Genomic DNA, 17,646 nt, shown 5'->3' with positions numbered 1-17,646 from the left:
GGTCACAAAGGTTGGGGACCACTGCCTTAGACATGGCCTCTATGTAATTTGTAATTGGTAAGAGGGAGTGGACTTTCTCTGTTTCACCATCAGCTCCTCCTGAGACTGAATTGTGGGCTATTGATAGGTTGCAATGGCAGGTTGGGGTCTAATAATGATCCCCTATGGCTGTCATCTTAGAACACGTAATTGATGGCCGGGCAGTTTTCCACTGGCTGGCACAATACACTGCAATACATAAGCATAAGGGTAATCAGGCTTGTATACGTACAAGTCCCAAAGTGAAACTGAAAAAAGATAGAAAATATCAAATAATGGAAATTAATATTTCCTCTATATGGACTGCTTTATTATATAAAAAGTAAGAAAAAAGTTGATATAAGTGGTAGCGTTGGTGTGAATGGATATGCGGGACCCAGTCTATTAGTGCCATCAGTAACCTGTCCATGTTGGATGGGAGCCTTGAGAACCATCTTCTACCTCTCATCATCCGTGGCTCCTCTTTTGATTGTTGACTTCAACAATGATGTTGTGCCGGGCAGCTAACCAAATCAAGGTCCTCTGAATACAAAGCGATCAAAAGTCACATGTACTCAGAAATTATACCAATAAAAAGATCAACTCCTCCTGCAAAAGACAAACTCCATCCGTGGAAAAATGTTAATCTTTTAAAAACTTTTTTAATATTCAAAAGTAATAAATGTGAAAAACTATATATATTTTAGTATCTCATTAATTGTGCTGACCTGCAGAATACGTTTAATGCCTTAAAACTAAAATCATCCTAAAAATTGCTGTAATGTTTTCCTTCCGTCCTCCATGCTCCTCCCAAAAAATGAAGAAAAGATAATCCATTAATTATATGTATACCAAATTGGCATCATTAAAAAATACCTTACTTGTGCTGCAAAAACAAACCCTTAGATAATATAGCTTTATTGACAGAAAAATTAAACTGCTCTTGGGAAAATAAAACAAAATTGGCTAGTCCTAAAGTGCAAATTGTGCAGATTCTTAAAGGGAATTTGTCAGCAAATTTTTACCTCATCTGAGAGGAGGAGGATGTAGGCAAATAGGCTCTGAATCCAACGTTGTTTCACTGAGATTACTAAGCATTATGATTTATCAAGCAGCAGAGCTGAGAGTCTGTCCCGTACACACCAAGCTCTTAATAGAGTTTGTATGCTAACAGGTGTTAATCACAGGAGAGGCCGTGTCAGACGCCCTGCGTTTGACATTGTAGTCCAGCAATCATAATTACTAGGTGATAAAGCCTTTAGTTTAAGTAAACAACAGTACACAGCCTGATGATAGGCATAGTTGATTCTTTAAAGGGAACCTGTCACCAGATTTTTCCCCTATAAGCTGCGGTCACCACCAGTAAGAGCTCATATACAGCATTCTGGAATACTAAATATAAGTGCCTAAACCGCTCTGTATAACATAAAGATCTTTTATTATACTCACCTGTGGGGCAGTCCGGTAGGATGGGCATCGTTGATCTTGATCCGGCACCTCCTCTCTGCTTGTGATCGCCGTCATCTTTCCCTTCTTTGTGTGGTTGACACATCCTACGTCATCCGCACAGTGTCCTCCATGAAACTCCTGCGCACTACTCTCTGTACTGTAATGCGCAGGTACTGGGAAAGGTCAAAGACTGCCCATGCATGTGCACTACAATGCTTTGATATGCCCTCATCAGGACAAAGAGAAGTGCAGGAGCGCAATGAAGGATAGGCGGCCCTGGATAAAGATCAGTGACGCCCTTCGGAACGGACAACTCCATAGGTGAGTATAATGAAAGGTCTTTTTTATGTTATACAGATCTGCTTTGGTACTTATATACAGCATTCAAGAATACTGTACATAAGGGCTGTCTGTTGGTGGCCGCAGTGTATAGGAGAAAAATCTGGTGTCAGATTCCCTTTTAGCCCAATAACCCCTATAGCATGCTGACCTCAGATTATTTAGTAAAAACCTGCTGACCAATTCCCTTTAAGGGGTTGCACATTGAGCTCTGCTACATGTATGACTTAAAAGAATATATATTTTTTTGTCAGATTGAGAAACTAGAAATAAATCTAGAATAAATCATTTTGCTGAAAGATATTATTGACAGCAGGCGTGTGCTTTTGGGTGGTGCCTGAATTTCATTATAAGGCTGGTGTCACCCTTGCGATTGCCTCGCGTGTATCTCGCGCAAGTCTCGCGGTGCATCACCCGGCATGGACTCACACACTCCTCACAGGAGCATCACAGCTGCATAGAGATGAAAGCAACCGACCCGCTCCTGTGAGGAAAGTGTGAGTCCGTGCCGGGTGATGCAGCACGAGACACGAGCGAGATACACGCGAGGGAATCGCAAGCGTGACGCCGGCCTAAAAGCGAGTATAGAAGTTCTTGTTCCTAATCTTCAGCTGTGGAAATTTGCTCTTGCCTCTTTACTATAAATGCTATTATAATGCTAATATACTATTGTGCAGAATATTGTAAGAAAGACTAGTGTACCAATATAATATAAGAACACGTTTCTATATTACCCATTATAATAAGACACCGCTGTATCTTATAGTTAGATAAGGAGGCCTGAGGATCCATGGTATGTTAAGTATTTCAGTTATTTGGGGATTTCTGTGTCCTTGGTGTTGGATATTGCTTAGAGATCCCAATCCCAATTGAAGGATCTTCTTCACCAACCATCCTGAAACAATTGTGTCCTGACAGGTTGCAGTACGTGATGTGCCAGGTGTATTTCCTTTCCTCTACTTTGATGGTGCTGAGAATCAAATCTTTGTTTTTTCATACAGACTTGGTTTTTCATCAAGAACAAAGCCCTCATTTGGCTGTTCGTAGGGCGATACGAGGGAATCATCCACTGGCACCTTTTTGCCACATATCCTTTTATAAATTTGGTAAGCTGGGAAAATAAAACAAATAAAAGATTATATAAAATACCTATGAATGCCAAATTCATGTCTGTAATTTGTGGTTCATGTTCGTGCTTTAATTACTAAAATTTGTCGCCTGGATAAATTGGACTTAACACTGGGAATCCTGAAAGACCATCCGTCATGGATCTGCCATTCTCCCTTGCTCATACAGTAAATGAAAAGAATCGTGCAGTTGTTCATGGCTTGTGTGGCCTAAAGTACAGTTTATTGTATCTATTGGTTAGTATAAGAAGAAAAACTGACTGAAGAGATCCAAACTAATTGGAGTTGAACAAATCGCTTCTCGCAACCCCGGTCCATGTCAGTGCTATCTGGTCGTGGACAGGAGCTGCTCAAATTTCCTTACACTTCGGAATACTAAGCTCGGCTTATGTTTAGCCAGTATGGTGAGATGTCACCTGTTCTCCACATGCCACACAGATGATATCACGTTAGGTCGGCCGGTAAACCCGGAAGCTCATGCAGCTCCTGTCCATAGCCAGAGAACACTGACCTGGACAGGGTTATGAGGAGCAATCTGCTCAATTCTAAAACTAAAGGGAATCTGTCAGCAGGTGTTTGCCATGTATTCTGAAAACAGTATGCTGCAAGGGTTAACATTCAGATTACAGCCCTGCGTCTCTTATCACAAAGTTTGTTTTTGTTTACTTATCACAGTTTGTTTTTGTTTATGGGCGAGAGCAGCTCCCAGAGCTCTGCTACATGCAAAAAAATTAAATCTTTGATTATATCAGAATGGCTGCAGCCAGTAAACTACATCATTGGATTCAGGATGTTTTTTCCTACATCATTCTACTCTCAGATGAAGCAGCAAACACCTACTGACAGATTCCATTTAATACTGAAGGGGCAATAAAACCTGTAGAAATTGATGGAAACTGATTTATTTGTTTTGTTTTTGCCAAATGTAATGGTAAAATACATAAAGTGTTAAAACACAGCTATTAGTTTCTAATTAACATCTAAAAAGCATTAAGATAAAGTTAGAGTAACCGTCATTGTAATATTTATTTCATAAAACAAAAGAATTTAGAAAATAAGAAACTTTGTTATACAATTTTCTCGAAGAAATCTTCTTTTTTCTCTTGTATTGGTATTTCACTCTCAAGTTATAGGTAAATTTTGTAATATGTGTCTTCGGTGAGTACAGATTTTCCCATTGCTGAGATAAGAGATGACAGTTAGTGCTTTTATTCTATGGAAAGAGGGAGGAGCTAGAGGCAGACAAAAGCATTCTACTGCAAATGCTCCTAACACTACAGTTAGGCTGTACAGTGCGTTTTTGATGCAGATTTGGTGCGGCCATAGCCTTACAGTTCTCTATAGAATTTTATGAGCGACAAGTGTCATCTCCTATGTCAGTAATGGGAAAATCCGTATTCACCGATGACAGATTTTACAAGTGAGTTCAGAATTGTGATAATGAAGGATCAGATCAGGAATAGAAAGAAGCAGATTTCTCTGATAACATACTATATATTACAAAGTATCTTTTGATTTATGAAAAGAAAAAAAATTGTAAAGACCATATTGTAACCAATATATATTTTCATGTCAGTGTAGTTGTCATTCTCCATTTCTACTCCTGATTTTTAGCTTCGCACTAAGAACAATAAAAGCTAAGCAGGAGACTTACCTATTAGGAAAAGGATGGCAATCAGGATTTGGAAAATACTGTATATTAGTGGGAATGTGAAGATCAGTCCCAGCTGCTCCGGTGTGAATGAGAGCTGTACAATGGTAGAACATAGCTGCGTGTTCTGCAGGCCGGTCTCTAGCGCCACAGTGCGACACCTAAATATATTATTATCAGTGACGTACAAGTAATCCATCATTCAAATGCATTTATACCCTTATTGCATTATTTAAAAACCAGTGTTAACTTTATTCTTTATTAAATTCCTTCCTCTTAACTACTTTGCACTCAATCTTTACCTCCTTCATCTTTCAGAAGGAGCGCTCATAAATAGGAGTAAAGGGTGCTTTACACGCTGCGATATCGGTACTGATATCGCTAGCGAGCGTACCCGCCCCCTTCGGTTGTGCATCATGGGCACATCGCTGCCCGCGGCGCACAACATCGCTAACACCCGTCACACGGACTTACCTTCCCTGCGACGTCGCTCTGGCCGGCGAACCGCCTCCTTTCTAAGGGGGTGGTTTGTGCGGCGCCACAGCGACATCACACGGCAGTCGTCCAATAGCAGAGGAGGGGCGGAGATGAGTGGCTGGAATATCCCGCCCACCTCCTTCCTTCCTTATTGCCAGTGGACGGAGGTAAGGAGATGTTCGTTGCTCATGCGGTGTTACACATAGCGATGTGTGATGCCGCAGGAACGAGGAACAACATCGCTACTGACCAGACAACGATTTTTCATAAATAAACGACCTCTCTCAGACAAACGATTTTTGCCACTTTTGCGATCGTTTAAGATCGCTCCAGCCTGTCACACGCTGCGATGTCGCTAACGATGCCGGATGTGCGTTACAAACACCGTGACCCCGATGATATATCGTTAGCGATGTTGCAGCGTGTAAATGGCCCTTTACTCTATGAGAACTAGTCAAGGACGATTACAACTGCTCAGCTACTTGGTCAGTCTGTTTGTTTATATCACTGTCCAGCATCATTCTCTACAGTAGCGATGTCAATAAAGATGGAATACATTACCTTCGCCATGATAAATTTGCCATCACTGCTAGAAGAAAGCCCATTGTGAATCCTATAGCAGGGAAGACAGTTCCTACAATCCACAATTTTGGATCGATGATCCAGGATCCTTTGTACAATACTCCTCCAATCACGGCTACGGTGACAATGAGAATTCCTCCTGTTATTGATCCCACCTAAAACAAAAAAAGACCATGATTTTTTTCAGGGAGGAATGCATAGCATTTTTCTGCCCAAATATTTTTAAATCCAGCAGTAATAAAATTATGGCTTCTCAGTTGATAGTGTGAATCTTCTAGTGGAAAACACTTCTGTAATATAATTTTTTGACATTTTAATATACCCATTACATTTTTATTTTTCTCAAAGTTCAGGAGCCATAAATTAATTAATACCCTATTCTAGAAATAGAAATGTATTCAGACCTGAGAGGATCCAAAAATAATGTGAAACCCAAACCAGCCAATACACTTAAAGGGAATCTGTCAGCAGGTTTTTGCTAATTCTTCTGAGAGCAGCATAATGTAGATAAGGAGATTCTGAATGTAAGGATGTATCAAATAGATTACTGGGTGCAGCCATTCTGACACAATCAGAATTTTTAGCTTCAGTCATGTAGCTGAGCCAAGATAGCTTCTCCACCCACACCAGGCTCTCTATAGAGATTGACATGAAGTGTCAATCACAGCAGGGGGCGAGTCAGACAACATGACAGGAGCCAGCTAGTCCCAGCAATGATAATCATCAAGTGATAAAGCCTTTAGTTTAAGAAAACAACAGCACAGGGCCTGATAAGAGAGGCATAGTGTTATAGGGATAGGGAGTTTTGCACAAACTTCACCAACTGTCATGGTGGCATTGGACACTGTTCAGATTGTAGATTCTGACACTCCGCCCGATGGTTTCTCTGGTGACTGGGATCAACATAGGCAGACTCAGTCAATGACCTGCTGTGTGCTGATTCATAGGCAGGCAGCAAGAGTTATTCTTTGTTGGTCTGCTTGCTCCTTTAAATATGTTGTGGGGAGGCCTAACACATCTGCTCTTACTCCTATTTATGCTGGTTGAAACTCAGCCATGCCAGCTATAGTTTTTTTCTGTGTTTGTCTGTGAGGTGTGGTGTTCCAGACTGTGAAAATTATCATATAAGAAAACGGGTATATGCCGCGCTAAAAGACCACTGATGTCAGGATAATGAAACAATCTCTTTTTTATTTCAGCAATCCAACGCGTTTGAGAGACAAGGACTGTCTCTTTCTTCAAGGAAAAAAGAAATCAACTTGATCGTTGAAATCGTTGATTTCTTTTTTCCCTGAAGAAGGAGACGGTCCTTGTCTCTGAAACACGTTGGATTGCTGAAATAAAAAAGAGATTGTTTCATTATCCTGACATCAGTGGTCTTTTAGCGCGGCATATACCCGTTTTCTTATATGATATATTTTACCACGTTTTGCACGGGGCCGCTGCTTGGACCACGCGGACACTCACATGCTTGCTAAGGAGTTGTGACTGGCACAACCCAATCAGGTGAGTGTACCTCTCTTTACTCCTAATGGTAAATACCGGGTAAGACCTATTGCGCCTTCTGTCTCCCCATCTCTAGTGAACTGTGAAAATTGTGCTCTTTGCTCGGTGCGGTTGTGGAGATTTCCCCTGTTGTTTAGTTGCTTGCCTCCTGCTCTTGTGTTTCCTCCTGAATCATTTATTGTCTTAACCTTTGTGTGTGAATGCTGTGTGACACAGTTTTTGTTTTCTCTTGTCTGTCTTTATCAGTAGGTTTTATCACACTCCAGTACTGTCCTTCCCTGGGGTAAGGGGGAGGGGAAATCAGATCAGGACTGGTCAGGAGCAGGGTCAGGAAGGAAACTGAGGCTTCTCCACCATCAGGAGTATCCCTGAGATTAGGGATAACAAGGGCCCCCTTAGCTTGAGGGACAATTAGAAGCCCCGTCTCCCCTCTATCCCATAGTCATCATGACACATAGTTGATTTTTGTCTTTTTCCCCGTGCGGCATGCTGGCTTCAGCTTACATAGCAAAAACCTGCTGACAGTTTTCCTTTAATCCAGACTACACCCCAAATGTAATTTAGACCTTAAAATAAATTCAGACCCGGTCTATTTAATAAATCCACCCATTAAATAATCCGGGGACTTATGATATCCTGTATATTGCATGACAGCTCCATATATTATTAGAGACTCAAAGCTCAGTCCCTACATTTAATTTTACTTTCACAATTGTCTTGACTTTTAATGGCATAAGAATCTAGTGAAGTATACTCTACCTGACAGGTATTTGGAGGGGTTACTGTGGTGTTACCTAATGGAAACCATACAGCCCCAGATAATATACAGTGGGGGAAATAAGTATTTGATCCCTTGCCTTGCTGATTTTGTCTACTGACAATGACATGAACAGTCTAAAATTTTAAGGGTAGGTTAATTTTTACAGTGAGAGATAGAATACCCAAAATAAAATCCAGAAAATCACATTGTATAAATTATATACATTTATTTGCATTTTGCAGAGAGAAATAGGTATTTGATCCCTCTGGAAAACAAAACTTAATACTTGGTGGCAAAACCCTTGTTGGCAAGCACAGCATTAAGACATTTTTTGTAGTTGATGATGAGGTAATGTAACGTCTGCCCTTCACCACATACTCAGGATGACTGTCATGGACAGTCTAGAGCTAGCCACCAAGTCGTCAGGATCTCAAGAACCCTGAAACCCTTTAACCTCTGCAGAGGGATTTGGAATTACACAAGGTCCAGGAGATTGCTGCCTATGGAAGGCTACAATCCAGGAAAGAGTGGTCATCAGGCAGGGTCCAAACCAGGAGGCACAAAAAGTGACAAAATCGGCAGGCAGGAGCATAGTCAGGAAATCAGGCAGAGGTCAAAACCAGAGATGGCAGCAAGGTACAATAACGGCAGGCAGGAGAGTAGTCAATGAGCAAGCAGAGGTCAAAACACAGGGATCAATAGTCAGAACAGAACAGGAACCAGACACTAGGAAGAATACAAAACTATCTCTGGCAGTGACCAGCTGACAAGAGGGGGAATTAGAACTGTGTGGTGTCTTCCCATTGGCTGCAGCTGAATGGTGGTAACTTCAGCTGGAAGACACACGCTACCTACAGTCAGCCTGTAGTACTGCAGGTCACAGGGAAACCAAGCTTAGTGGATGAGTGAAGCCTGCACCCACCAGAGCCACTGGAACCGACTCCTCTCCTATCACCAGCACAGACTATGGTGGGAATATGGTGGTGCCTGGTGACCGAGGTAGAAGTTGTAGGAGCAGACTCCGGTGAGGACGTGACAGGTTTCTGCACATGTCAAGAAGAATTTTGGTCTACTCCTCTTTGCAGATCACCTCTAAATCATTAAGATTTTGAGGTGGTCGCTTGGCAACTTGGAGCTTCAGCTCCCTCTATAAGTTTTCTATGGGATTAAGGTCTGGAGACTGGCCAGGCCACTCCATGACCTTAATGTGCTTATTTTTGAGCCACTCCTTTTTTTGCCTTGGCTGTATGTTTTGGGTCATTATCATGCTGGAAGACCCAGCTACGACCCATTTTTAATGTCTTGGCGGAGGGATGGAAGTTGTCACTTAGAATTTTATGGTATATGGCTCCATCCATTGTCCCATTGATGCAGTCCTGTGCCTTAAGCAGAGAAACACCCCCAAATCATAATGTTTCCACCTCCATGCTTAACAGTGGAGACAGTGATCTTTGGGTCATAGGCAGCATTTCTTTTCCTCCAAACACGGCGAGGTGAGTTAATACCAAAGAGCTCAATTTTTGACAAATCTGACCACAGCACCTTCTCCCAATCACTCTCAGAGTCATCCAAGTGTTTATTGGCAAACTTCACACGGGCCTGCACATGTGCCTTCTTGAGCAGTAGGACTTTGCGGGCACTGCAGGATTTTAATCCATTACGGCTCAATGTGTTACCAATGGGTTTCTTAGTTATAGTGGTCCCAGCTGCCTTTAGATCATTAACAAGTTCCTCCATGTACTTTTAGGCTGATCTCTCACCTTCCTCATGATCCTGGATAGCCCACGAGGTGAGATTTTGCATAATGCCCCAGATTGATGTTGATTAACACTCATTTTGTATTTCTTCCATTTTCTTACTATTGCACCAATAGTTGTCTCCTTCTCACCCAGCGTCTTACTTATCGTTTAGTAGCCCATTCCAGCCTTGTGCAGGTCTATGATCTTGTCCCTGACATCCTTAGAAAGCTCTTTGGTCTTGTCGATGTTGTAGAGTTTAGAGTCTGACTGATTAATTGAGTCTGTGGACAGGAGTCTTTTATACAGGTGACAATTTAAGACAGCTGTCTTTAATACAGGTAACAAATTGATTAGGAGCGTCTCAGTGGTCTGTAGGAGCCAGAACTCTTAATGGTTGGTAGGGGATCTGTGACGCCCTGGCAAAGCCAGGTTGTCACAGAAAGAGTTAATCCTCCTTGGTAATCTGATCTCACACCGGTGCAGCAGGACAAACCACAGCCCCCAGTGTAAGAGAAAAGCAGAGCAGAGGGGAGGGGCTGGAGCAGAGTGTTTGGAGAGGCAGATAGAAGAGGAGTCTGGAGTTGTAGCTCCCAGGCTGATGGTGAAGCGTGCTCCGAGAGGGCCGGGACAGGCTGCGAGTGAGGAAGGGGCCAGAGGTAGCCGGGCAGGGTAGTGGCCCCCCGGTACCTGGGTGACCCGGATCACTGCAGGGGAGTGTATTCCCCGTTCCCGGCTGAGGAGAAAGAGGAAGAGAGTGGAGAGAAAGGCACCTGGCTGCAGGGAAAGAACAACATGAGCTGCTGCACCGTGTGTGGGACACTAACACCCCCGTACCGAAGGCTGTGGACACCGGCAATTCCTAGTTACCAGTGACTCTGTGTGAAATACTTGTGAGTACGCCCGTGCCCTCGGGCACCGCACCGCAGCACTGCGCCCTTCTCCCTGCTTACCCCATCACCGGACCCCGGGACAACCAACCCCCTACCCACGGAGGGGAGGACTAACATCTAGCTGCTCCATACCATCGCTCCCGGGATCCCCATAAAGAGCAGCGGTGGTGTCCACAATCACCACAACCGTGGGTGGCGTCACGGACAATCTCCCTTAACAAATCCCCTTTTACTGTGGAGCCTGGGATCACAGACCGGGTCACGCCACCGTGATACCCACAGAAGTGACCCTGTGGCCCGGATCTGAGTACCCTCTGGTCCCCGGGCGACACATTTGGCGTCACGAACAGGATCGAACCCATCCAGTTACCTGGAGGAAGTGCGCCTTATTCTGGACTGTCAGCGGTGATCCGCTGCAAAAATTTTGAAAGTCGCCATCTTTGCCGCCATTTTGGGCGCGAAAATCTCCCGCCCAGCGCCTTCTTCCCCAAGCGGTGGGCGCGAAAAAGAGGCTCCGACCCCTGAGACCGCGGGCGGAAGTGAAGCTCCGGAGGACCGGAAGCGAAAGGAAAACTTTAAAAGTTGCTGAAAGGACTGCTCCCGAGTACCAAGGGGGAGCAGGAGGAAGATACCGCAGTTTATGTGACCAGGACTGTAAAGGCAGGGACGCCAGGACTTTGCCTAATTCCGTTCCTGGACAAGCAGTAGCCGCAACCCCGATGATATCTTACCCGGCTCCGGCAGTCCGCCCAGCCGCCACGGTGATGACGTCGGCTCCGGCAGTCCGCCCGGCCGCACCGGAGGTGGCACCCGATTGTAAGTCCGCCCCAGATGTGGCGCCAGCCGCTCCCAGGTACCCCGTCACGGCTGTGGAGCAGCCGGAGTGCACCTGCAGAGAGGAGGAGCAGGCCAGTGAGAGATGGAGCCCTCGGCAGTTAGCGAGGCCGGTTGTAGCCGGCGCCGAGGGCATCCAAGTGGGCCTGGCTTCTGAGCAGGAGGCAGAGAACGGAACCCGTGCCCCGTACTGGGAGTGGCGGCAGCGGCAGCGGTAGTGGAGCATGGACGGCTACCCACAAGTTAAAAAGTTGACTGTTTTATGGACTGTCACCCCTGTTGAACGCCCTCAAGTTCAGGAGGAGGCCATCTGCCCCGCAGGTGTGGGGTGGCAGAACGGTTTAAAGTTTTAGAAAATGTACCTCCCGATGTGGGAAGATGTATGATTGTAATGTGTTGATTTTTCCAGTTTTAATAAATGTTGGTGGCCAGACGGCCCGAGGACGGGCCATGTTTTACCAAGGGGGTGTGTGACGCCCTGGCAAAGCCAGGTTGTCACAGAAAGAGTTAATCCTCCTTGGTAATCTGATCTCACACCGGTGCAGCAGGACAAACCACAGCCCCCAGTGTAAGAGAAAAGCAGAGCAGAGGGGAGGGGCTGGAGCAGAGTGTTTGGAGAGGCAGACAGAAGAGGAGTCTGGAGTTGTAGCTCCCAGGCTGATGGTGAAGCGTGCTCCGAGAGGGCCGGGACAGGCTGTGAGTGAGGAAGGGGCCAGAGGTAGCCGGGCAGGGTAGTGGCCCCTCGGTACCTGGGTGACCCGGATCACTGCAGGGGAGTGTATTCCCCGTTCCCGGCTGAGGAGAAAGAGGAAGAGAGTGGAGAGAAAGGCACCTGGCTGCAGGGAAAGAACAACATGAGCTGCTGCACCGTGTGTGGGACACTAACACCCCCGTACCGAAGGCTGCGGACACCGGCAATTCCTAGTTACCAGTGACTCTGTGTGAAATACTTGTGAGTACGCCCGTGCCCTCGGGCACCGCACCGCAGCACTGCGCCCTTCTCCCTGCTTACCCCATCACCGGGCCCCGGGACAACCAACCCCCTACCCACGGAGGGGAGGACTAACATCTAGCTGCTCCATACCATCGCTCCCGGGATCCCCATAAAGAGCAGCGGTGGTGTCCACAATCACCACAACCGTGGGTGGCGTCACGGACAATCTCCCTTAACAAATCCCCTTTTACTGTGGAGCCTGGGATCACAGACCGGGTCACGCCACCGTGATACCCACAGAAGTGACCCTGTGGCCCGGATCTGAGTACCCCCTGGTCCCCGGGCGACACAGATCAAATACTTATTTCTCTCTGCAAAATGCAAATACATTTATTTAATTTATACAATGTGATTTTTCTGGATTTTATTTTGGATATCTAATCAGCAAGAAATCAAATACTTATTTCCCCCACTGTAGTTACTCCAATGACAGATGTGGTATTGGGGTTGTCAGAATTTTGATTGATGTCACCCCTATATCTGCACCAATGCTGATGGGCTCTTTCATACAGTGTTCATGCCTCTATTAAGAGGTTTGTTCTAGCTGAACAAACTAACTGATCAAATTAACTCATGTAGCATCCACAATGTGTGGTTTACAGTATGTCAATGCATCCATTTTTTATTCATAATTGCTTTCCATACCTTTAATATAATTTTTGCTTGTTTGGGCCACTTATAGTTTACAAACATTCCAATTCCAACAGGAACCACTAGAGTTGCCAAAGAAATACCTAATATAAAGAGAAAAGCATGTTGCGAGTATTAATAGTAGGAAAATCATCCTACTTGCCATGAATTAGTTATCATATGCTATAAGTAATGCAGTAATCTCCTCTCTGGTACTAATGGTCAACTTTTAATATTCTGTGAAAGTGCCTGTTTAAAAGAAAAAAATGATAGAAATAGCTATGGTCAGTAATAAACAGAGCAATTTATTTCAATTAGATAATTTATAACTAGTGGAAGTCATGTTAAATGTATCACTCTTGTTACCCTCACACTGACAAGCAAAAGGGTAACAATGTTTTGAACTTTTGACTTTCAGACTCCATATCTTACTATTTACTACAGCTTTGACCGTGAGATAACCATAATTGTATAGACAATCATCTTGGCTATCTCATACATAACTTTGACTTGTAACTATTAGGCATATGATTAGTTATGCAGATTATTGTCATGTCTGCAACACTGCTGAGTTTGGACCAACTGCGCCACGAGCAGAGCTCACCCCAGAGGGACATAGCTAATTGACTACCTGGTCTTCAGTAGAGCCTCTGGTGGTGAGGATAGGCTGGGCTGCAGGTAGTCCCCAGGTACCACTCACAGGGCAGTTCCCGGATCTGCAGCAGCTGACTGATCGGTCAAGGCAGACATACGAAGCACAAATGGTACAGGCAGAGACGGAGTTAGACGGTCTGAGGTCGGGGCATGCAGCATAGGTATAAAAGACGTAGCCGGGTTAGGAGTTGAGAGATCAAGATATACAGGTACATAAGTAAGGTCAGTAGCAAGAGAGACAAAGGTAAATGTAGCCAGACAGGGAACAAGACATAAACTGACTTAGACCAAACCTCGAGCCAAGTCTGGAGGGAGCCGTTGCCTTATAAATCCACTATGGACAGCATATTGGATAGAGGAGCAACACACACAGGAGGCAGAGTCTGATCACACCTTACTACAGCTGGGTTGAGACTGTCTAGCAACAGGTGGATAAAGCAGTGCTGAATGTTTCACCAGGAACAACTAACAAGGCAAATTGACAATAGAAGGAGCAGAGTGACATTCACTGCATTGTTTCTGTTTTGCTTTTAATGGTGGAAAAATATTTTTTCTTTCTATATAATACAAATTACAACCTCACATTCCCTAATACCTCAGTGTTTTATTAGGTTGATTCCCAAGTGAAAGGTCACTGGTTCGAATAAAGCAGCAGCCATGAAGACGATTTCCCAAGAAAAGAGAAACAGCATCATCCAGCTCATCGAGGCCGGTCTCCCCGCCAAGAAAATTGCCAAGCTACATTGTAAGGGGGTAATTGGACCCCCGAGCAGTAACAGAGAATCCCCCCCTGAAGACGCCACACGGTGTGGTGGTGAATGTTTGTCAAAAGTATTACAGTAATGATAAAATGTTATCTGCTGTGTTAGGTAGTAAATAGATTCTCCGCTAGGTGTCAGTAGAGAGTAGGTGGTTCCCCTGGTAACAGTGGCAGGGAGGGAGGAGATTTGTAGCCTAGTTGGGAGATGGGCTGGGAAAGTAGTGCAGTCAGACCTGACATGCCAGAGAGTCAGTGTGGGAGCTGATTAGAGAAGTGAAGGTGATACAGGAACGCCTGTAAGCAGAGAAGAGACCTTTGGGAAACAGGAACGCCTGTGACCAGCAAACAGAGTAGACCTTTGAGAAAGGTTAGAAAACTTGGAACTTGTCCTTAACCGGTAGTACATACTGGATCCACTTCATAGGCTGAGAAACCCCTGGGATAGGGCTTGACTAAAACCGGGTCGGAGTGCAGCTATCACGGGGATAACACGTTGGCCCCTGCAGGTGAAGGAAAGTGTCCGGAGGAGAGTGTTTAAGGCAGTGAAAAAAGGAAACCGTCAGTAAGAAGTGGGTTGTAAAGAGAACCTGTAACGTTAGAATTGTGGTACTGAAGTAAACCTGCTGCAACAAACCATGGAAACCTTGTACAATAAACTGTTGTCTAGTTTATCAGCTGCCTGTCGACGACTCTTGTCTGCGAGTGATGAAGGAGCCGGCGAGCCAAAGGAGAAAGGCGCTGCTGAGAGCCAAGGTGCTGATATGAATGTGTCCCTGCCACTCACACTCTGCCCACCACACACTCCTGCTTTACTAGTGACGGTCGGGCCGGGGGTCAGCCTGTCGCCCTTAGGGCTGAAGACCACGACTACACCCCTCGAGGCAGGCGCCTCCTGCCCCTGTTACAACATGATATGAGTGCCATGGCTGTTGAAATAATACAAAATGAACCTCTTCCATCCATTCAAAAGCCAAGAGGTGGACATATAGGAAAAATCAACAAGTCAGCTCATCACAAGGTCTATCAGTTCTAGTGCTACAAACACTGCAATGGAAGTGGCTCATATGCTTTGTAATAGTGAGATAACAGAATTTAATGCAAGCACTGTGCGACATACATTACGCAGGTCTGGAATAATGGCTGGAAAAAGGTGAAGAAGCGTCAACTTTAATATCGTCATAAAAAGTGGCGGCTCAAGTTTGTCAGGAAGGATGAAAAGTGGACAGTAGAAGATTGGAAACTGGTGTTTTAGAGCAATGAGATGAAAGTCAATAGACTGGGCTCTGATGGAAGCAAATGGGTCTGGAAGAATCAAGGGAAAAAAGGGCTAATGGATCGAAAAATTGAGGGAACTGTCAAGTTTGGTGGAGAAAGGCTGATGATATGTAGTTGTTTCACAGCCAAAAGACCGGTATCAATAGTGATCTCATTGTTGAGCTATATGTAATTATCCTACAAGATAGTTTACTTTGTACACTCTAGTACTGTGAGTATGAAAAGGATGAAATAGTGTTCCAGCAATACAACGACCCAAACATACATCGAGGTGGCGAAAAAATGGTTCATTGACAATGAACTAGAGGTGCTGGATTGGCCCCAACAGTCCCCAAACCTCAACCCAATCAAACACTTGTGGGTAGAGTTGAAGAAAAAGCTGTACACCTACCCAAATGAATCAGCAAGTATGCACCAACATTGGGAGTGTGTAGAAGAGACCTGGGATCAGATTTCGGTCGAGACATGCTTGAATCTGATGTAGAGCATGTTCAGAAGGATTTAGGCAGTGTTGAAAGCCAACAGTGGATTTACTTAATACTAACAAAATATTAAAAATACAATTTTAGATTTGTAGGTGTAAAACAGTAACAATGCAGTGACATGACAAGAATCCGCATAACTAATCATATGCTAAATAGTTGCAAGTCAAATTAATGTATGAGGTAGTCAAGATGATTGTCTATAAAATGAAGGTAGTTTCATGCTCAAAGCCATAGTGGAAGGTGAGATATGGAGCCAAAAGTTCAAAACTCTGTTACCCTTTTGCTCGGCAGTGTACATGATGATATTCTAATAGACCATATTGATATCATATAGTTGCTCATAGAAACTGGGTCTGTGGTCTCAAAAAGAGTTGTCTTTTTTGAGACAAATTCTTTATTATACTTGGATTCTTACAAATGCTCCCTTTAGGACAAGGTGCATCAATTTGTTAACAGACCAAGTTTGTGTCCATCATCACCTAATCAAAGAGAAACCTGTGCTTTAATGTATACCCTAGTCAAAAAATAAAAATGTTTCCTTATTCGCACTAACTGTATGCACTCGTTATAAGTGAGGGAATAAATATGCTATATATTCTTGCAAAAACAGTCTGTACCATTTGTCTCTCAATTTATTATTAAGCAATAAGGTCCAACATGCCATGAAAACTACACTTGAAAAATAAAGATTTGTAGCTTCAAAACTGTTGGAAAGTCACAGCAGTGTAAATGTATAAAGTCAGTCACCACTGTGGGCTACCAGGCAATTTATCATGCTCAGTAATATAATCAAGTGATTACATCATCAATTGGCTAGTTATTGCATTCAGGGGCTTAAGATGGTTGTGCACATTGGATAACTGTCAGGCTTGTAGTACAATTAATGTCATCTATTATGCTACCTGCAGCTGTCCTCTTATTTATATTGGTCTTACATCTAGGGAGTTACGGATACGTGTGAGGGAGCATGTGCGGGACATTGGCGCGGCCAGGACAGTGAACGATTTTTCCTTGCTTAAAACCCTACCCCGCCATTTTAAAAAATTTCATGATTGTGATCCGAGATCCCTGAAAATTCGGGGGATTGACGTAGTTCATAGTGGCATTAGGGGTGGCAATATTAAAAAGATGCTTTCCCAAAGGGAAACAAAATGGATTGTGGCTTTGGACTCGGTTGCTCCAAAGGGTCTGAATGAAACCTTGAGTTTTGCTTCATTTCTATAATAATGTCTCTGGTTCTCCAGTTCATTAGTGCCTGGTATCTGTGGTTTTTAATCTTCTGTTTTTAATTATTTTTCTATTTCTCTTGTTTTTAGTTCTTCACTTTATTTTTGTAACATGTCCTCTCATGACTCCTATTGAAGTGATCTGGACCTGATAAATTTTGAACATCTACTAACAAATATGGACGTCATCACATCAATTTGTCATCTTTGGGATTCTTCCGGCAAAGACCATCACTATTTATTATTATGG

General features: G+C 44.1%; 1 protein-coding gene across 1 annotated transcript in view; it reads right to left on the bottom strand.

Moving 5' to 3' along the window:
• Nucleotides 1–337: 337 nt before the first annotated feature.
• The window catches only part of LOC142290383 (ileal sodium/bile acid cotransporter-like), a 35,716-nt gene continuing 18,407 nt past the window's right edge, over nucleotides 338–17,646 (bottom strand). The window contains exons 3-6 of the mRNA XM_075334347.1: nucleotides 13,012–13,100; nucleotides 5,623–5,798; nucleotides 4,588–4,745; nucleotides 338–2,917 (exon numbers count right to left, since the gene is read on the bottom strand). Coding sequence (XP_075190462.1) covers nucleotides 2,784–2,917; nucleotides 4,588–4,745; nucleotides 5,623–5,798; nucleotides 13,012–13,100 — 557 coding nt within the window. The 3' untranslated portion in view covers nucleotides 338–2,783. The remainder of the gene's footprint in view (nucleotides 2,918–4,587; nucleotides 4,746–5,622; nucleotides 5,799–13,011; nucleotides 13,101–17,646) is intronic.

The sequence above is a fragment of the Anomaloglossus baeobatrachus genome, chromosome 2 (genome assembly GCF_048569485.1).
Source record: "Anomaloglossus baeobatrachus isolate aAnoBae1 chromosome 2, aAnoBae1.hap1, whole genome shotgun sequence".
Classification (NCBI taxonomy): domain Eukaryota; kingdom Metazoa; phylum Chordata; class Amphibia; order Anura; family Aromobatidae; genus Anomaloglossus; species Anomaloglossus baeobatrachus.
This window is presented reverse-complemented; position numbering and strand designations above follow the sequence as displayed.